At 39.9% G+C, this 21657-nt stretch overlaps 1 protein-coding gene across 4 annotated transcripts in view; it reads left to right on the top strand.

Moving 5' to 3' along the window:
- AGPS (alkylglycerone phosphate synthase) overlaps nt 1–21657 on the top strand; it is a 199176-nt gene that overhangs the window by 152227 nt on the left and 25292 nt on the right. For 2 of the 4 annotated variants that reach the window (XM_050969017.1, XM_050969016.1), the window contains 3 exons: nt 6463–6532; nt 11472–11533; nt 14674–14763. In XM_050969017.1, coding sequence (XP_050824974.1) covers nt 6463–6532; nt 11472–11533; nt 14674–14763 — 222 coding nt within the window. The remainder of the gene's footprint in view (nt 1–6462; nt 6533–11471; nt 11534–14673; nt 14764–21657) is intronic. The other 2 variants (XM_050969019.1, XM_050969018.1) reach the window with 2 other exon arrangements.

Below are 21657 nucleotides of genomic sequence, written 5' to 3'. Positions count from 1 at the left end.
TGCCAACACAGATTCAAGTCTGAACCACATCCCCCACAAGCTGCAGGCTTAAGCTGTTTTCAGTTAAGAAGTGCTGCTGTCTCCAGTATTGAGATACCCAGCTCCCAATGGGGTCCAAACCCCAAATAAATCCGTTGTACCCTGTATAATACTTATATAGGGTAAACGCATAAATTGTTCGCCCTCTATAACACTGATAGAGAGAGATGCATAGCTGTCTCCCCACCTTCCCCCCCCTCCCCCAGGGCATTAATACATACTCTGGTTAATTAATAAGTAAAAAGTGATTTTATTAAGTACAAAAAGTAGGAGTTAAGTGGTTCCAAGTTATAACAGACAGAACGAAGTAAATTACCAAGCAAAATAAAACAAAAGCACGCAAGTCTAAGCCTAATGCAGTAAAAACTAAATGCAGATAAATCTCACCCTCAGATGTTCCAGTAATCCTCTTTTACAGACTAGACTTCCTCCTAGTCTGGGTCCACTAATCGCTCACACTCTGCAGTTATTGTCCTTTGTTCCAGTTTCTTTCAGGTGTCTCCTGGGGGTGGAGAGGCTATCTTTTTTGTCAGCTGAAGACCAAAATGGAGGGACTTCCAGGGGCTTAGACTTTTTTTTTTGTGGGTGGAAACCCCTTCTCCTCTCCTGTGTAAAATCTCCTCCACATGATGGAGTTTTGCAGACACATGGGCAAGGCACATGTCCATGCATGACTCAGTTTTTTACAGGCTGATGCCCCATTCCCAGAAAAGCTCAGATGTAGACTGGCATCTCTTAGAGTTCATTGTCAGTTTAAGTGTTTCTTGATTGGGCACTTACTGAAAATAGTCTCTTCTCAAGAAGCTGACCAGATGCTTCACTGAGGCTACTTAAAATCGAACAATTAGATAGCCAATATTCATCACTTTGAATACAAAAATGATGCATGCAAATAGGATGAATATACTCAGAGCATAACCTTTGCATGGCATATCTAGCATAAAACACATTCCAGTTATGTCATATTTACACTCATAAGCATATTTCTATAAAGCACTATGGGGTGCAACATCACAATAGCTACAGCACTCAATACAAGATTTAAGAAGCTGAAGTGTCATCCAAAATCTGATGCAAAATCCGATGCAGAAACTACAGAACCCGAATCCCCAAAAAGGAAATGAACCTTCTGCTGGGGGCATGTGACTTGGTTGATGAAAATGAGCATACGTCGGTCCATTCTGCTTTGGATCATTATCGAGCAGAACCCGTCATCAGTATGGATTCATACTCTTTGGAAGGGGGGTTGAAGCATGAAGGGACATATGAATCTTTAGTGCATCTAGCATGTAAATACCTTGTGACACTAGCTACAACGGTACCCTGCAAATGCCTGTTCTCACTTTCAGGGTGACATTAGTAAACAAGAATCGGGCAGCATTGTCTCTTGCAAATTGTAACCAAACGTGTTTGTCTGAGCAATTTGGCTGAAGTAGGACTGAGTAGACTTGTAAGCTCTAAAGTTTTACATTGTTTTATTTTTGAATGCAGTTTTTTGTACACAATTCTACATTTGTAAGTTTAACTTTCATGATAAAAAGATTGCACTACAGTATTTGTACACCTCTACCCCGATATAATGCGACCCGATATAACACAGTAAAGCAATGCTCTAGGGGGCGGGGCTGCGCATTCCAGCGGATTATAGCAAGTTCGATATAACGCGGTTTCACCTATAACGTGGTAAGATTTTTTTGCTCCCAAGGACAGCGTTATATCGGGGTAGAGGTATAGTAGGTGAACTGAAAAATACTATTTTTGCTTCTTACAGTGCAAATATTTGTAATAAAAAATAAAAAAAATCAGTATTTAAATATTTTTGGATATTTTCTACATTTTCAAATATATTAATTTAAATTATAACAATACAAAGTGTACAGTGCTCACTTTATATATAACAGTGTGATTAATCGATTAATTTTTTAATCACTTGACAGCCCTAGAACAAACATGATCTGTTTCAAGAATCTTATAATAATTTAACACCGAATACACTGTTTGTGTTTATCCAAAACACACACACACACGGTCTTTTCCTGAGAGGAAATCTTCAGTCTAAAACTAGAACCTGAAAAACCTCAAACATTTCCAGGTTTTATTCTGAACGTCAGGTTTTGACATGTCAAAAGGTTCCCATAAACCTGTTGCCGAATCTTTTGTTTTCTTGGTACCAGAGAAGTTTTCCTGAAACTAGCAAGTTTCATCAGTATTGTTTTGTTACGCTAGCAACCTTGAGCTGTTTAGCTACAAAAGCACCAAGATTCAGCAGTTTTGTAATGGTCAAACCCAGTAATTTTTAGCTGATCAGAATTTAAGCTTTTTTGGCTCTCACAAAACTGAAACTAGGGAGTTTATGCAACAATTTGAACTAAATCTGCTAGAAAGATTGATCATGAAATACTGATTGATCTAGCAGAGCTGAGTGAAGTATTATGTAAAAAACCCTAGAACTATGGTAACTTAAAATTTCAATATTAGCAGAGAAGAGATCAGTTTAATCTTGTCAGTTTTTTGTCTAGGGAAAAAAAACCCAGGAATTAAGTCCCATTCACATCTAAGGAAGCATAAGTATGTAGCATCATGAGAAACAGTTTTGACTAGATTGAGGACATTTGTGTTTATCAGTTTATTTGTATTTGAATTTTGCTACTGCAAGGAGGCGCAACTGGGATTGCAGTGATGGTAATGAGATAGGTTTTGCTTTAAATACAGTTTGATTCAAGCACCTGAAAATGTTCACCTTTTTACATTGAGGGTTTAAAATATATATCTCATTTTCACTTCATAGTCTGTTCAGCAATGTGCCAATCAGGTCATTAATCTCTTAAAGAAATATTGATATTAAGCTACTAACATTTGTTTTGATCATATTTGATTGCTTGGAGACTCACTTTCCTAACTTTTTACTAAATCTCCAAGTGAAAAACAACAAATAGGCAGAGATCTTCATTTTAACTGATGCTGTTTAGAGAGAGTGTTTTGCTTTTTACATTACTTTACACTGATGAGCTTTTTACTGCATGGCTGCAGAAAGTATATACTGAAGTATAAATCTTGCTTGTGGAAAATAACTTAAAATTAACAGAAAAGCAAAGTTCACCTTTCCAAAACTCTTACCTTATATTTCTGTTTGTATGGAATGCCTTTTGTGTATTGAGAAAAGAGCAAGGCAAGTGTTCAGAAAGACATCCCATTGACTGTAGGGGAGAGGCAGAACCAAATTTAGTAGTTTAATCTAATCAAACATATGGAGAGTAGGCTAAAGTTTTACTAGCTTTTCTGAGATTTTCTGGCTGCATTCTTGTAGTTTTGAGGAAAATGTTCTCTGTACTCTTATTTTCAATGTGAATGATTTTTTTTGTCTAGGAACTGTGTAGAATCTACTAAGAAAAGTTGAACTTCACTTAATTTTTACCTCCTTTTTATGGCAATCCTCTTAACTTTGGAACTATGATTAACTTTTATATTCTCTTGACACATGGATTCTATCGAACAGTTAAAAACAAAACAAAAAAACTTCTGCTTATCTTTAAAGTCCATGGAATCATGAAGATTTAAGCTGTTTAGTCTACATCTGTGTTATGACTTGTTTTGTTCTCCGTTTTCTTGTTCAGTTCTTAAAGCTGGTGATTGTAGCGCTGATGCAGCAAAGAAGTTGGGGTTAATAAACCTCTGAGAAAATATTGAAAAGGAATCAGTTACACCCTACACTTAGGCCTATATTTTCAAAAGTAACTAGTGGGGAAGGAACAGTGTGTCTTTGTTCTGTTTCTGCAGAGCTAACACGAGGTCCTAGTCCTAGGCACTGTGGTAATACAAATAATATGGGATGCTTCCATTTTTGTGTGCTCACCTTGAGACACCATAAAGGAGCTTGATTTTCAGAAGGCAGATGCTCAGTTTTTACTAAAAATTAAGAACATTTAAGTTGATGATAAAAGGAGAAGGCAGCCATTTTTCAAGAAGGCAGTCCTTACTGGAATTCTTTGTAGAAGATTGTTTATAATTCCCTGTTGAAGAAGAAACTTTTAGTTATGAAGAATGGCAAAACCATTAATTCTAAATATTTATTTTCCAAATCTATCCATTGCACCAGATCTGTTCAAGAGGGAGACCAGGAAGGAAGGGGAGGACAGGAGCAAACTGAGGAAACTTGAGGAGTTTAGATGTAGGTTAGTGAGGGGGAAACTGTATGTATGCAGCGGGGAAACAGGCGCTGGTGGAAACAGACTTTTATGCTGCTCTAGACTGAAATGAAGCTGGCAGAGCATACTGGTGAATCTGGCCTTAAAAGATTTCAAAGCTGGTATTACATGTGTTCAGATAATTATAAATATCACATAGTAACATTCTCCATTTTTAAACTGTTCATGTATGTAGTTTTTAATCTTAAAAAATCCTTGATATAAAATTATATTACATTTGAAAGTAAGGTAATGGTGTAATTATTTAAAAAAAAATTACAAATGAGGATAAGGTAGTCATGCAGAGTGATCTGAATTTCTTAGGTAAGCTAGGTTCAGTCAAACAAAATGTATTTTAAAATAACCAAATATGAAGTCTTACATCTAGGAACAAAGAAGGAAGGCCTTGCTTACAAAATTGGGTAAGGCATCCTGGGTGGCAGTGATTCTGAAAAGGATTTAGGGGTTGTAATGGACAAGAGCTCCCAGAGCAATGCTATGGTTAAAAGGGCTAATTAAGTAGTTGTAAGTATAATCAGGGGAGTAGGAGGGTGGTTTTTACCTTTGTATATTGCATTGATGATACATAGTAGAATTCTGTGTCCAGTTCTGGTGCCCGCATTTTTAAAAGGATGTTGAAATATTGGCATGAGTGCAGAAAAGAACCACAAAACCTATTTGAAGGTTGGAGAAAATGCCTTACAGTGAGAAACTTAGAGGTCAGTCTGTTAATTTTGTCAGCTAGAAGATTAAGAGATTACTTGATTACAATGTATAATTAATTTTGTGGGGAGAACATATTAGGTGCCCAAGAGCTCTTTAGTCTAGCAGAGAGAGGCATAACCATAATTAATGGCTGGAAGCTAAAGCCAGACAAACTGCAATTAGAAATAAGGCACAGATTTTTTTAATGGTGAGGGTGAATGACACTTGGAACAAACAAAATGCAGTGGTAGATTCTCCATCTCATGATATCTTCAAATCAAGACTAGAAGCCTTTCTGGATTATACACTTCAGTCAAACAAAATTTAGACTAGATGTAATGGTTCCTTCTGCTCTTAAAATCTATGAAAAGGCAGGAGATCCAGAGTTGAAGCTTAATATAAAAGACAAACATGTTAAGGTGTGGAAATGCACAATGAAGGCATCCAGCAACTTTAGTGCTGCCTTGTAGTGACATGGAGAGGTAAAATTGAAAAAAAACTATTGTCTTTTAAAATCTGCTTAATGTAGTCTATTGTACACACTAATCATAATTGTTTTATTACATGATATTGTTATGAGACAGAGTTCTGGTGTCCTAACTATGAACTTCCCTATGTTTGCATTTCTTTTGTTTAATCTTAAAATCCCAGGAATTCAGAGTTAATACCTGACTTTGGGATAATTACACAATCTCTGTAATACATGTTACTCTGAATTAATCATCGTGTCTTTCAACCTTAATTCCAGGTTGAAGCCTCCTTATTTGGAAGTCATGACAATTGCATGAGTAGTACTAATAACTTGTATTATAGGGGCCGCCAGAGGCTCCAATGATGGTTTGGGCCCCATCGTTCTAGACCCTGTACATACACATAGTACGGATACATACCTTTTGATAGTCTTAGGTTTACATATATAATTTTAATATTAAACTTTTTAGACTATCACCTTGATTACCCAAATTCTATATCCAACTTAAAATAAGACTAAATTATTGGAAATTTCAGGTTTTACAAATAAAATAGATTTAGAAGTGTGTGGTGGACACATTTTTAACACTAGCAAGTTTACTTTTGTCTAAAGGATTCAGTCACATTAAAAAAAAATCACATTTCCAATTAATTTTTTTTACCTACGATTTTTACAAGTAATGTCTCTGGCTAGCATCACCTGAGAAATACTCTCCTCTCACCCCCCCCATCCCCCACCTGTTAGTTTTGTACCTAACAACCCCATGTATAGCGAGTTTCACTGTTGACCAGTCTGTATTATCAGTTCTCCTTTTTCGTATGGACGTTTCAACAACCAGGGAGGTGAAACATTGTTTTAAAAAAATAGGATTTCTGGTAGGTGTGGTGACCTGAAACAAATTTTAACTCAAGTTTTAAATTGGAAACATTTCAAGTTGAAGTTGTCTCTGATCTATTTGCATATAAATTTCTTGACCCAAAGTATTTTATTATTTTTATTGGAAAACTGTGAAAAACAGTTCACTTGAGATCCATGTTAATAATTAACTGTCATCAATTGCAGTGGTCTGGCAGCTGGAGAAGATAATGGACAGAGAGGTTACATGCTGACATTTGTCATCGCTTACCTTCGGGTAGGTCACTCTTATTCTCTGCTGTGACTGTTTCAGTACCCAACAAATCATATAGAACACATAAAGATTTTTTTTTCAAATTCTTTATGCAAACTTTCTTTAGACTTGAAAAGATTAATCAAAACTCTCTCTAGGGGCTATGCCTTTTTTACATGTACATAAATTTAGAGAGAAGTTGGGTGAGGTAATATCTTTTATTGGACAAGCTTCTGCTGATGAGAGACAAGCTTTAGAGCATACACAGCTCTTCAGCTTCTGGGAAACTAATTCAGTGTGTCACTGCTAAATAAGATGAAAAATCCGTGATTTTTTTAGTGTCTGGCAAAGCTTGACTAGACACATGCCTATCACAACGTGTATTGGACCTCATCCAGTGCATTAAATGCCCCAATAGCAACTATTGTGGGGTGAAACCAGACAATCACTGCGCCCTCAAATGAATTCACACAGAAACATGATAAAAGACAGAAACATCAGATCACCTGTGGGTGAACACTTTTCACTCCATATCTGACCTCTCAGTACCCTTCCTCAAAGGAATCACTCCATATCTGACCTCTCAGTACCCTTCCTCAAAGGAAACCTGAACAACACTTTTTTTTAAAAGATGGGCCGTGAGCTTAATTCATTACACTTCGATAGACATTAAAAATCATGGACCGAATAGAGACACTGGATTTATGGCTTATTACAACAATCTGTAACCCACTAACAACCGCCTTCCCCAAGTTGGTTCCCTGTCCCCACTTCCTTTCCTCTCTATGACTGTAGGTGTATTCATGGGAAACTTCACCCTAAATGGTCCCTTGAAATGTGCTAACTACCTGAAATGTGTTCCACCTTGTATTTAACAGTGACTAGGGTCCTACCAAATTCACAGTCCATTTTGGTCAATTTAACAGTTATAGGATTTTTAAAGTTGTAAATTTCATTATTGCAGCTATTTAAATCTGAAATGTCACAATGTTGTAATTGTAGGGATCCTGACCCAAAAAAAGGTGTGGAGGGGGTTGTGGTACTGCTACCGTTACTTCTGCGCTGCTGCTGGCCGCAGCTCTGCCTTCAGAGCTTGGCACCTGCTGGCTGGGAGCCCAGCTCTGAAGGCAGAGCCACTGCCAGCAGCAGCGCAGTAAGGATGACATGGTATGGTATTGCCATGCTTACTGCTGCGCTGCTGCCTGCAGAGCTGGGCCCTCAGTCAGCAGCCACCACTCTCCGGCCACCCAGCTCTGAAGGCAGCAGCACAAGAGTAAGGGTGACAATACTGCAGCACTCCCCTCGCAACGCTCCTTTGGGTCAGGATCCCCAGTTTGAGAAACCCTGGTTTCCCCTGTGAAATCTGTGTGGTATAGGTAAAAGCACACGACCAGATTTCACGCAGGGAGACCAGATTTGATGGTCCATGATGTGTTTTTTCATGGCCATGAATTTGGTAAGGCCCTTGCAATGATGCTTTGAGTTAGTTTCCAAGACTTGAAGAGTCACGTATAAGCTTGAAAGCTTGTCTCTGAAGATAAAAGATAATACCTCACCCACCTTCACTCTCTTTCTAATATTCTGGGACCAGCACAGCTACAACAATACTGCATGTACATAAAATTGGCATTTATTCGTGGGATTCACTTTTAAAAACACTGTAAAAACATTAATTTGCACCCCCTTTTTATGACAAGTTTTTTTTTCCAGACAGATAAAGAAATTGAGTTGTAAATCTCAATGGACAGATCTTTAGAGGTGCTAAGTATCCAGGTGTCCCACTGACCTTTTTGGGAGATGCAGATGCTGTTTACCACTGAAAATCAGGCCATAAGTGACTTTCCCCAGGTCACAAACTGAGTAGGTGACAGAACCAGGATTAGCCCCCCAGGAGTTCCTAGCTCCCCTCTACAAATGCAACACTCAATGCTGTTTTTAATTGTAAGACTTACGTGTATTTAAAAGGCAATTACTCAGCAAGGAAGGAAGGCTTTATGGTTAAGTCTTTGGATTGAGACTCAAGAGACTATGTTCAGTTTCAAGCTTCTGACTTGCTGTATAACTTTGGGCAAGTCATTTAATTTCTCTGTGCTTCAGTTCTCCATCTATAAAATGGGGGATAAATACATCCCTTCTAGTACCCTTTGTCTTGTCTGTTTAAATGGTGAGCTCTTAGGGGCAGGGACTGTTTGTATGGTGCCTAGCACAATGGGGCCCTAATCTTGGTTTGAGCCTCAGGGTGCAACCGTAATACTAACTAGTCAGCAGTAATTATTTGATGTATATGCACACCAGTAGTTTGGCAGACCTTTCCACCATAGATGTGCATTTTTTTCTTTGCATTTCTCAATGAGTCATCTGCATCCTGGAGGATCTATCCCATTACCTCCACTACAAGCTACTTGACTTCAAGATCCCATGTTATAGTCAGCATTCTTGCAGCTGGAACGACAGGATGGACTTTCTCCATGTCTTATTGCTGCCATTCCTTGTTTCTCCAAAGGAATCACTTAAGCAGTGCATGGCGCTCTTCCCAGCAGTTGAATTCCTGTCTTCAATAGAGCTCTGGGCTGTTGAACAAGACTGGAATCAGTGTATTCATATGAAGACAATGCAGGGAACTTCTTTGTAAGCCACAAGAGAACTCCTTAGACAAGATATACTCCATCTTTAAAGATTAGGATACTTTATAATCCTCTAGTGTTTTCTATTCACATTGACAGTAATTCAATATGATGTGCCAATATCCGGCCTTGGATAGCTGCTATTGTTACTTAGAGCTGTGCATATGTATGGAGATATACAGCTAGACAAAATACTAAATATTGTTGGTGTTCAAATACTCAGCCATGGTTCTAGTGGAAATGCCTGAAATACAATGATTCAGAGATTTAAAAAACAAACTAGGTTTCAGATATGTGCGTCTCAAGTTTTCCATTCAGAATTATGAGCAGTCTCTGAGCCTTCTTCACAAAATGGCTAGTAAATTGCACAAGCATTTTGGTAATAGTTTTCCTCTACATTATGATGCCATGGCTTCAAAATTGCAAACATTACTTGTGCTTTGTAACACTGTTTTTTTTTCCATTTGTGATATTATATCCCATAATCCTTATGGTAGACTTAAGCTTCTGCAAGCAGGAGCACTTTTATAATGTTATAGGTGTGCATAATATAAAATGTGCCATCTTTATATCAAACAGTTAATGTATACTTGCATCAACATGAATTTAGTCCACTTTTACTTTATCAGCATTTTAGTTCATTCTTTCATTTGTCCTTTCTTCTGTTTATAGTGTGGTGAATAATGGCACTTAATCAGCCCCCTTCTCACATTTGTTGTCCAGTCAATAACAACTCTTAGCCCCCGTAGGACAGCTGTTGTGAATATCTTCGTGGTGATGCATGTTCTGAAGCTTTTAGAATAGTCACAGTTGGGCTGCTTCTGTCTTCCCCACTTCTTTATCTAGTTCTTGCTTCTAGTCTGTCTTCCTTTTTCAAAGACCTAATTAGAGAATATTTCTCTTGGCTTTCTGTATATTTCTCCAGTAATACTTTCAATCCTGATCCCACTTTTCAAATTTAATTTTTGAAGTTAATCATTTCTTTTTACTAACTGACAGGTTGCGAGTTGTCTTATTTGTTTGAGTTATTTTTTTGTTTTTGTTTTTTGCCTTTTTGGACTTCAATAAACCATGTTAAACCATGACCCCTAAGTCTTCCTGACTGTTTGTCTCCTAGGCATTGCAATCCCTTTTTCTCATCTCCTGTAGTAGTTTCCCATTTTTATGGCAATTTCCCTTCTAGGCCCTTCTCTCATGGAGTTGGCTCACTTGATTTCTCTCTAAACTTTTATTGATTTGAGTCTAACAAGGAATACTGTTTCCTTGCCAGTTGTTGTCCAACTGTTAGTCTGATTCTATGGTAACATCACTTAGCTTTATCGCTACGTTCACTTTATTGCTAACTTTCTTGTCTTGGGCAAAAAGGGAAGGTGGTATCTAATAAAATGATGTTTCTTCCATTGAATCTCAATTTTAGAATTATTTTTGTATGCCATGAGTGCTCTGTATTGGTTGTTTTTATACTCTCATCACATTTTTTCTTTACATCCTGTGGTCTCTTAAAGTCTCAGATGCAGGCTGTTCAAAATTGTATAGTACATCTGTTTTGAAGAACCAGTGAAATTATTTTCAGATATCCTAATGGCTTTCAACACACTTAAAGATTCAAATTCTTTTAAAATTACTCAAGTATTTTACTTGTTTCTCAGTTATTTTGCCATTAGGTTTATTCCTGTGAAAAGTTTCTTGTTTGCAATGGTGTTTTATCTCAGAATTCATTATTTTACTCTCCAAAGAGTACATAAAAGCCTATCTTTTTACTTAGCTTATAATTTTGGGGCCTTTTTTAATGTTTCAGGCTTATGGCAAAATTGTCGTTTGTAAACTGCTTTTCTGTATGGTGTCATTTTTAGGAAACTAATGCCTATGTTTGTGATAGTTTCACTATCAAAGCCAAGAAGTGTGTTTTTTGTGAAGTGGCGGTTTTTGTTTTTGTGGTATAAATACTTGTTCACTAAGAGACAGGAGTAATACCCTCCAGGTTGTTTAACATAGATTATTAAACATGCATCAGTGGTAACAGTGTTTGGTAGCTACCAGTTAGGGTCAGATTTGTACTATTTGTCTAAAAATGAAAAGGACAGCATCCCACTACCAGTCCCTTTCAGCATTGTTCTTAATATTTAAAACTTAGTTTTGGTCCCAGTATATATATTCTTTGATTTTTGATATATGTAAATCTTATAAGTGTAGATTGCCAAATCTGTGTTCTATGTAAAAATTACACAACACAATGATTGTCTAGCAGCTGCCTAAAAGTAAATTGGAATCCTGAAGCTAAAGATGTACATTAGGACACTAATTCACTGGTCCTTTCCTTTCTTTTTGTGCTTTAATAGGACCTGGGCCTGGATTACTATGTAATAGGAGAATCATTTGAGACTTCTGTTCCCTGGGATAGGTAAAATAATTGTAGTATTCTTTTGCTCAAAACTTCTATTAAAACTTGGTTATCTGGTAATGGATATCTCTTCAGTTTGTTTTTAAGAATTTTTTTCTTTGGTTTTAGACATTAATAGGATTTTGAAAGTGTGTATACATAAAATGTAAAGAATAAACTGTTATGTGTACTTCTGAGCCATTGTAAAGCATGAACTATGACTTCTGTGGTCAGAAGCATAGTCTGTTTTGGTATTGTTGAATTAGAAGTGGCACTGGGCCTGAAAAATTAATGAAATGTTAAAAGTAATATGTAGAATCCCCATATTCTTTTGCAAACTTCATATGCATAACCATTCCATGCAGAATAAATATTTTACAATATGCGTATGTTGCTTGCTTAGGATTGTAACTTCTTTTTATTGTGGGTCTGCACGGTGACAGTTTTGGTCCTTAAACTGTTTGAAAAATCAAACGACTTTTGATGCTCATTCTTAAATCAAAATAGATAACAGATGTATCAAAGTAGACTGTAAAATAGAAAACTGGTAGATGTAACCTTTTGCAGACTTCTGGAAAATTTTGTGTTAAGTATTCTGCCTCTGATCAACAAGTAAAGTTAGGCTTTTGTGAAAGGAAAGTCCTGTTATGGATCTAAAAACCAATCATTAAAAGATAAAGAATGAACATAAATGGACTGTTTTTATGCAGAAGGGTTAATTTGAGGTGCCACAGTAATCAGTAGCAGGGCCATTCTTAACAGGTTGAGTGAATGAGCCGATAACACTTGATGATTTTACAGTTTAAATTATTAAAACTATGTAGTGTTGTGAAGAATTCCTGAAGGAGTTAAATGTTTCCCAACCTGCTAGGTGAGCTCCCTTCCTGTAGATGTAAGATCTCTTCTGTGGTTGTGGTATGGTACAGTACAACAGTACCAGCTGTGCATCTGCCTTTACTGCAGAAGCAATTCTTAGCAGGGGCTGAAGTTGATGAGCACAGTGGTAGCTTACTCTTTTTTTCAGCTGCCTGACTTCTCTATTTGTTCTCTTTGAATAGCCATCCATGTATATGCATGCCTCTTCTCTGCTCCCACAGGAGCACACGAGATATGTTGATCTAAGACATCATGAAACCTTGCTCTCTGCATGGATCCCTTTTGTGGAAAAGTACCAACATCTTGTGGTAGTCCAGATTTAGAGAGGATATATCCTGCATTTTAAAACCAGCATTAAAAATTGCTCTCTCAGCCACCCTTTGGCAGACAGATGCTCAGCAGCTCCCATTCTTGCTTGCTGCTTTTCTGAAATTGTACTTGGCTTAGCAGGGACAGACTTGTGAGTGAGATGCTTTCAGAGAAGTGAGCTAGCCAGCAGGGGAAGGAAGTAAGCTTCATTTTGTATTATCTAATCTTAAACAATCATGTGGTTTAAGGTTTATTTACCGGCTTTTCCCCTGCAATGGGGCAGCGCAAAATGGCCTCGAAGCCAATTTGGCAAGCTGGAGTTCCCCAGCACAGGGGAGACCATCCTTCCCTAAAGCCCAACCACGGAGCATGGCTAGGATGTCCTTGGACCCTGCTGTTCCTTGGCTGCCATATATCCCCTTGAGCAGCTGATTCAAATTACATTTACAATTACATCATGGGTCTAGCTCAGTGCAGATGCCCGCATTATTATCTCTCCATTCTCAGCTTCACCTAAGCTCTCAGCCACATCTGAGAGTTGAGGCCTAAACATATTTATGTAGGTTACATAGCAGTTGAGAGTTCCAGAATTTGACCTATTTGCTTTATATATTTTCTTTTTATAAAATTCCTGTTTACCCCACACATTAAACAGATTCGTATCAGTTTTATTCTCCTGATAGCATATGATTATAGAGATGATAGGAAATAAAGTTTGAAATGATTTTCATGAGTTCAGAATCCCAACAAACCCAGCATCCTGGTTCTTGGATTTAGCAGCTGCTATAACACTGTTTCAGTCCTTGTTTTAGAGGCTGCTGTTTTCTTCTCTAAAATGTGTGAGTGGCATGAAGGATTTTAAAACAACTGAAATTTAGTTATTTATATTTTCTCTCTTACAGAAATTTAATTTTCAGCTAGTGTCAAAGTATTCAGACACTGAGTGAGTTAGACTTTTCTCATTTTCCTCTTTATAGTTTTGTGAACAGGTTTTTACATCTGTTGATTCAAACCTATTTTTTACTCATTCTGCTCAGTTACTAACTCCTTATTTCCAGTTTTGGCATTGAGACCCGTACCTTCCTTTAGAGTCTCTAGGAGTGTCACAATGTAGATTAGCTGATAAGACATTTTTGAGCAAAATTATTTAAGTTTCAAACGTTCCTCCCTCCAGATCCAAATATTTTTTCCAAATACAGATCTGTATAAAACTTCTAAATTAAACAATAGTTAAATAACATCTCTCTAGTTCTGTGTGAGAGCCTATCTGAAGTGATTTAAATTAAATGAAAAAACCCACCTTTCAGATTGTTTCAAAGTTTTGAATGCACCTGGATCAGTCCCAAAGAAATGCAATAGTAAAATTAAATCACTGGTTTTATAACTGACTTTAATAGTTTAGTGCCAAATTATAATTTTAATAAGATTCTGGCTGGTAAATTAATACACATCTTCAACATCTGGAGGAATCCCCTTCTTCCTCAGCCTTGCAACATATCAAAATGCTGTAGTATTGCATAGTGTACATGCTTTTAGTGTACATGTACATGCTGTTATTTTGAATTGTGTTTTCTAAGCTGCTGTGCCAAACACCTTTGCCCTACTGTAGCTCAGAATAAAATATCCAACACATTCCTCTTCACTGATAGTACAGTCCTTTTATATGCCCTCTGAAAAAACAATACAGAGTCTCTCAGGAGCTAGCATGTACAATCAAAATTATAAACTTATCACCCAATAGATGCCCAGAAGAAGAATAGCACCATTTTTATAGAGGTCTGATGGGCATTTAAATGAAACCAAACCTAAACTGTGATTATAAAAGTGTATTGTTTTGGACTAGTGAGGAAGATCATTGTAGTTGTATGAGAGTTTTAAACTAGAGGCATCAATGTAATAAAGTAATATTGCTAGTTGAAAACAAATTAGTGTATAAATGCTGCATAGGAAATTTTAAACTATATATTCTGTTACAGGGTTATAGACCTCTGCAGGAATGTAAAGGAAAGAATAGTGAGAGAATGCAAAGAAAAAGGTGTCCAGTTTGCTCCGTTATCCACCTGCAGGTGAGACACACACCAACTTTGTTTTCATAGTTCTGAGATGTGTTTTTCAGCAGCTGAAGTGAATTTTACTACTACTACATTTTACCACTACTTCCATACACAATAGATGGCTAAACTAGTAGTAGGTTAAGTTAAGTGGCAAAGTTTAAAGTGCATCCACTAATCTTGCTCTTGCTCTCTAACCTATTCACTAGTTATCACTTCAAGAGTTTATAGTGGCAGTTAGTCTTCTGACATTTATTTTCTGTATCTCCACCAGGCAGCTAAGTATAACAAGATAGATTTGAGCCCTTAAACTCTCTGACAGTCATAGGATTGGTTGACATGAAGAATGAGTAGAAGACAGGTCAAAATTTTTAAGACTAGTTGTAAGAAATGAATTTAAATAGTGTGAGAAAACAAATGTAAATTAACTTCTTATTCATTGAATTTAAAATTCAAAATTATAGCAAGGTATGAAAATAGGTATTTAAAACTGAGAAACCTTTTTTTCTAAGGGAAAACGTTAATTCGAACTGTTCTGCTAAATCCTTTGTCTCAACTGGTTTTAATAAAGTGACTTAAAACAGATTGTATTTTTAAAGTGAATAACTGCAAGTGATGCAGCTTACGCATAGTGTTAGAACACTAATGACCGGCATGTAATACTGCTCTCATCTCTAAAATACTAGTAACCTGAGAATATCAAGGGGCTAGACATAAAGGGCTATGTTGTGTAGCACTCTGATAGCCATATCAACCATCTCTCTAGTTACCATGGACAATTCATAACTATTAATTCACCATGAAATGTGACAAAGGAATGTAATGGTCCTGTGGTTACAACTGTTTTTTTCAACCATTTTTATTAAACTTTCGACAGAGCTAATTAAAATGGGTTTGTCTGTGAGAGTATTGTCTTCAGTAGGGTTCCCAGAGGTACTAATGTTGATTCCACTGACCTTCTGTTAGCACAGGTGACTTCTCTGTAAATGTTCTCAGTTAAGACAGCCTCCAGTATTTACCCATAAGTGGATGTTTAAAAAGCAGGATTGTTTCTCAGTTTTTTATATAGCCCATCTTCTTTGCACCTTGTGAATTACACATACAGGAATCTGTTTTTACTGTATTCTTACAACCCTAATTTCAGTAACTAGATAATAAGTTAATTACATTCCATCAATCATGAGATTGGCCCAGTGTTCATGAGATATGATAGCGTTTGGGAAAATAAGTTGAGAAACTAGTCAATTGTCTTTTAATCTTTTGACAGGCATGCTTCTAATTCCTATCATTAATGACTCTTAAGTGTATTGTCCAGTTTAGACTATGACCTTTTGTCCAACATTAAACATTTAATCTGTCAGCACTTGCGAGTGTACACAGTTACTTGTCCATGAACTGTTAGAGGATGTACCCCATACCTGCACTGAGTGTTCACATATGCTGTGCACCAGCGTAGTCCTTCATCCACACTGCACCTTTTTGGTACATGACATTTAGTGGTACACGACATTTCGAGGAATATCCCAGAATCCTGTGCATTGCAAGAGACACTCTAGAAAGTGCCTTGCTGAATGTTGCTGGAACTGTGTGCTGCCTTCACGCATTTGACAATGTCAGCTCCATGTCAGCTCTGCCTTCTGCCAAACTGCATTGGAGACATGGAGCACGTCCATAATGAGGATGATCTGCTCTTGCTATCGCTTGCTGGACCAATGTTCATGCAGCGCAATACCAGATACTGGATTGAATTGGTGTGAAGAGATTTCAGATGGTGAAAATGGCTGGCCCAGAGGGGAACAGCTGTTTTGGATGTCAGGACCACAACAGTATGCCCAGGGTGGACTGCTGCTTCTTGTCCCGGAAAATCATTTTGGAAACCTGGGCTGACAACTGTAGTTGCAGAATTTTGGAATGAGGAAGCAGACTTTAATCAAGTTTGTGCAAAGAGCTTGCACCAGCCCTCCAGTGCTAGACCACTCATTTTCAGAAACCCACACTGGTACAGAAGTGTAAGCTGCAAACATCCAACAGCTGCCTGTCAGTTGCAAACCAGCTCAGGGTTGGGAAGCCAACTGTCAGGGTGTTGGTTGTACAGATTTGTGAGGATATTGATACTGAGATCCAGGGGCGGCTCCAGGCACCAGCACGCCAAGCCTGTGCTTGGGGTAACAAGCCTCAGGGGGTGCTCTGCTAGTGGCTGCGAGGGCGGCAGGCAGGTTGACTTCGGCGGCATGCCTGTGGAGGGTCCGCTGCTCCCGCAGCTTCAGCGGACCTCCTGCAGGCATGCCGCTGAATTTGCGGGACCGGGAACCTCCTGTAGGCTGCCGCTGAATTTGCGGGACTGGGGACCTCCCGCAGGCAAGCCGCCAAAGGCAGCCTGCCTGCCGTGCTTGGGGAGGCAAAATGCCTAGAGCCGCCCCTGCTGAGATCTACCAACAGGTGGTTGCCATAACCAAAGTCCCTGAAGTGATAGCAGAATTTCAGAGGATGGGTTTTCTGAACTATGCTGGAGCTATCAACAGAACACACATCCCTATACTTAGCCCACTGAAAGGGGCCAATGAATACATGAACTGCAAAGGTTACCATTCACTGGTTCTTCAGGGCTTAGTGGACCACAGGGGTTGGTTTGCAATGCCAAGGTGCTAAAGAAGTTGGAGGTTGGTGTGTGGAAGAAGGGACTTTATTTCCCCCAAGATGACATAAATGTGGCGGGGACCCTGCATGTTCTCTCCTGCCAGAGTTCATGAAGCCTTACCCCAACATTGCCAAGCCAAGTAAAAGGAAATTCAACTACAGACTGAGTAACTACAGAACAGTGGTTTACTGGGCCTTTGTGTGTCTGAAATCCCATCGATGATGCCTCCGTTCCATCTGGATGCCAATGTGGCATAGGACAGAACTACTTCCCTAAGATTGTACAGGCAACTTGATCCCATTTAGGCATTGTTAAAGTAATTTTTAAAAAATCTGAAGTTTTGGGAGGGAATTTACGCATTCCTTCCTCACAATGTTTTCTGGCAGTGTTGCTCACAGCACTTATCAAGTCCTATGCATGAGCGCTCTCATGGCTGCCAGTGATAATGGTCAGTGTGGAGTGGGGGTCGTAAAAGCACCCTCAGTGTCAGATATCTTCAGTGTTTTACTTTTTGTTTCTTTCCTCCGTATTGTCACTTATTAACAAAGTCATAAAGATATATCAGTTAGATTCTGCTCTGTTTTTCTTTGGACGGCAACAGTTATTTCATGGCTTACTTCATTGTCAAGAACACCCTTTTTTAAAAATCAGAAAATTCTTACGCAGGGAGGAATGGGTCTTATGGGACAGATGAAAATTCTTTGTATTTCCATGGCACCAGACTTTTGCTACCCCATCCCAAACCTCTAGGGAGTATCACATTGATCATACTTGGGAAACAAGGTGCACACAAGTGAAATGCACAGTAACTTTTATTTGCATATATTGAACATAGGATCTAAAACATTTTAAATAGGAAAAACTGAACAAAAAAATCTCACCAGGGAAATGAGCAAACATTCATGTCTGTGGAAATGTCTTCTCTCCATTCCCTTGCCCTGAGAGAGGGAATGGCTGCAGATTGTTGTGGAAGGGGACAAACGGGATGTCTTCTGCATGGGATTTGGGAGTTGAGCTCAAGCTGGGCTACAGGGACAGGATGAGGCTCTGTCATAAACAGATAGCTAAGGGTTAATGTCTCTTTCACCTGAAGCACCTGACCAGAGGACCAATCAGGAAACCGGATTTTTTTCAACTCTGGGTGGAGGGAATTGTGTGTCTAAGTCTTTGTGTCTGGCTGCCTGCTTTCTCTGAGCTTTGGAGAAGTAGTTCTACTTTCTAGTCTTCTGTTTCTAAGTGTAAGGACAAAGAGATCAGATAGTAAGTTCTATGGTTTCTTTTCTTTGGTATTTGCATGAATATAAGTGCTGGAGTGCTTTAATTTGTATTCTTTTTGAATAAGGCTGTTTATTCAATATTCTTTTAAGCAATTTACCCTGTGTTGTATCATCTTAATACAGAGAGCCCATTTGTATTTTTCTTTCTTTTTATATAAAGCTTTCTTTTAAGACCTGTTGGAGTTTTTCTTTACTTCAGGGAAATTGAGTCTGTACTCACCAGGGAATTGGTGGGAGGAAGAAGTCAAGGGGAGATCTGTGTGTTGGATTGCTAGCCTGACTTTGCATTCCCTCTGGGGGAATAGGAAAGTACTTTTTGTTTCCAGGATTGGGAACAGAGAGGGAGATTCACTCTGTTTGGATTCACAGAGCTTGTGTCTGTGTATCTCTCCAGGAGCACCTGGAGGGGGGAAGGGAAAAAGGATTATTTCCCTTTGTGGTGAGACTCAAGGGATTTGGGTCTTGGGGTCCCCAGGGAAGGTTTTTCAGAGGGACCAGAGTGCCCCAAAACACTCTAATTTTTTGGGTGGTGGCAGCAGGTACCAGGTCCAAGCTGGTAACTAAGCTTGGAGGTTTTCATGCTAACCCCCATATTTTGGACGCTAAGGTCCAAATCTGGGACTAAGGTTATGTCAGGCTCTTCTCCCTTCTCCATGCTCTTGAGGGGGTTCCTCAGCAAGTGGTGTCTGCAAAGCATGTTCCTGGTGTTGAGCATATTCCTCCTTGGCAGTGGGGAGCAGTGGAGGGGATCCATGGCTGCAGCAGCTGGAGGAAGTGTGTGGGGGTGGGGCTGCCTGCTCTGGAAGAGGAATAGCATGTGGCAGGCTCTGAAAACATTCTGCCACCATTTGGACTAGGTGAGTGCATGGTCCCCTTCCTTTTTTGCATGCTTCCATTGCCTGTGTTGTCTGTCCATTTGCAGGAATGGCTCATTCTGCCTCAGAGTCCAATCCTCCCTTGTCCTAAGGAAGCCCAACTGCTCTTGATTCCTTCTGTCTGTACCAACAAGCAGGTCCTCCAGAGTCCTTCAGTGTCGTCTTCTGCTGTCTCTGTGGTGCCTTTCCTGGCTGAATGGGTTCCCTGTCAGCACTGGAATGTCCTGCCAAGTCAAATGCAAGGCTGGCATAATATTTCATTTCGTTCTTTGAAGAAAACCTAAGAAATCCCCACGCACAACATAACTATGCTGCTGAAGGCCCCAATATTGATACTTTTTAGCATCCTTCAGACTGCTTTTGCTGCCGCTGAGGAGAGAGCTGAGGATACAAATGGTAAGATACTTGCATTACTTTTATTAAAAATGTTTTAATGTGTGCAGTGCCTCAGTGGACCACCTGGGGTAGGGTTTGGTTCCTTTAAAGGTAATGTTACCAGTCACTTTTTTCTTCTTTAAAGGCTGGCCATCGTTTGGAGAACATAGCAGTTTTTGCTATGAATGGAAAAGAGAAGTGGCTTTCCGGCACTGGAGGTCACCCTGCCACCTGTTCCAGAAAGATGTTTCTGCTAATGGTGACCCTGCTACATATTGCTAAGTGGAGGGGTTTGGTTAACTTTTGAAGATGGACCAACCACATTTGCCCTGCTGGTTAAAGAATCCGCTTGAATTTCTGCTATACAAAAGATTTTGCTAAATTTTTCTTACACGACTGGATGGCAATTTGAAAGGAAATTAACTGAACTATTTAAGCTACCAGACAGAATTTCCATAGAAGAGGAAAGAGAATCACAAATGCCTCCCAACCCTCTCCTGCATTGCCGGAAACTCTGCCCCCCTTGTCCAGCAAACAGCATTGAAAGGGACGGAAACAGAGTAGCATCACGAATTTTATTTTCTTCCCTGAACTTTTGGATTAACACCGCAAGTTCAGTTGCCTGTCCACTGCTAAGGGACACAGAATGATGTTTGTGGAGCCCTTGGAGTGGATGGTTCATCACCCCCGCTTCTGCAGAATGGCCCAGCATGGGGACAGGACAGATGCTGAGTACTGGGAATGGTACAAAACATTTGAATGGTCATGGAGTGAATAGACTGTTCTGACTTTCTTCAGACAAATTTTTCTCTTTCCATTCCTGGACTTAAGTGGGCCCACCAACCCCCTTCCATGTGGCTCCCATTTGTAAAGAGGAAGGAGACACAAGCACATTGACAGCTCATTTGTATTCTTTCATTGCTTAAACTAAACGCTTTATGGTGGTTCATGGGATTTCAATAAAATCATTTACAGCCGTATCTTGCTCAGAGACCATTATGGAATAGAGCAGGGGGTCGGCAACCTACATCATGCGTGCCAAAGGTGGCATGCAAGCTGTTTTTTTTGACAGCATGCGGGGAGGGCTGAGCCGCTCAGCCTACCACAGCTCTGGGGTTCTGACCAGCTGACAGGAACTGGCAGGAGAAACCCCAGAGCGGCGGCAGGCTGAGCCCGCCCAGCTCTGGGGTTTAAGGGGTGAGCTGAGCATCTCCGCCAGCACCCCTCTGGGGTTACAGCTGCCGGCTGAGCCACTCAGCCGCCCACCGCTCTGGGGTTTCCACTGCTGGCTCCTGCCAGCCGGGCTCCCACCGCCGGTCCCACTCAGCGCTCGCTACTTGGCCTGGGTTCCTTCCCCCAGGCTGGCAGCGGGCTGAGACCCCAGCTGGCAGGAGTTGGTGGTGGAAACCCCAGAGCAGTGGCGGGCTGAGTTGCTCAGACTGCCGCCGCTCTGGGTTTCCCGCTGCTTGGCGCCTTGTCAGCCGGGGTTCCACTCAGCACCCGCTGCTGGCCTGGGGGAAGGAACCCTAGGCTGGCAGTGGGTTGAGACGCCAGCTGGCAGGAGCCAGCGGCTGAAACCCCAGAATGGGGCTGGAGGAGACCCTCAGCCCACCCCGGAGACTCCAGAGCTGGGCGGGCTGACCTGCTCAGCCTGCTGCTGCTCTGGGGTTCCAGCTACTGGCCCCTTTCCAGCTGGGGTCCCCGCTGCAGCCCCACTCGCCTTGCTTCCAGCGCAGGCACCCTG

The sequence above is a fragment of the Gopherus flavomarginatus genome, chromosome 10 (genome assembly GCF_025201925.1).
Source record: "Gopherus flavomarginatus isolate rGopFla2 chromosome 10, rGopFla2.mat.asm, whole genome shotgun sequence".
NCBI classification, from domain to species: Eukaryota; Metazoa; Chordata; order Testudines; family Testudinidae; genus Gopherus; species Gopherus flavomarginatus.
Note: the sequence above shows the minus strand (reverse complement) of the source record. Positions and strands in the feature narration are given on the sequence as shown.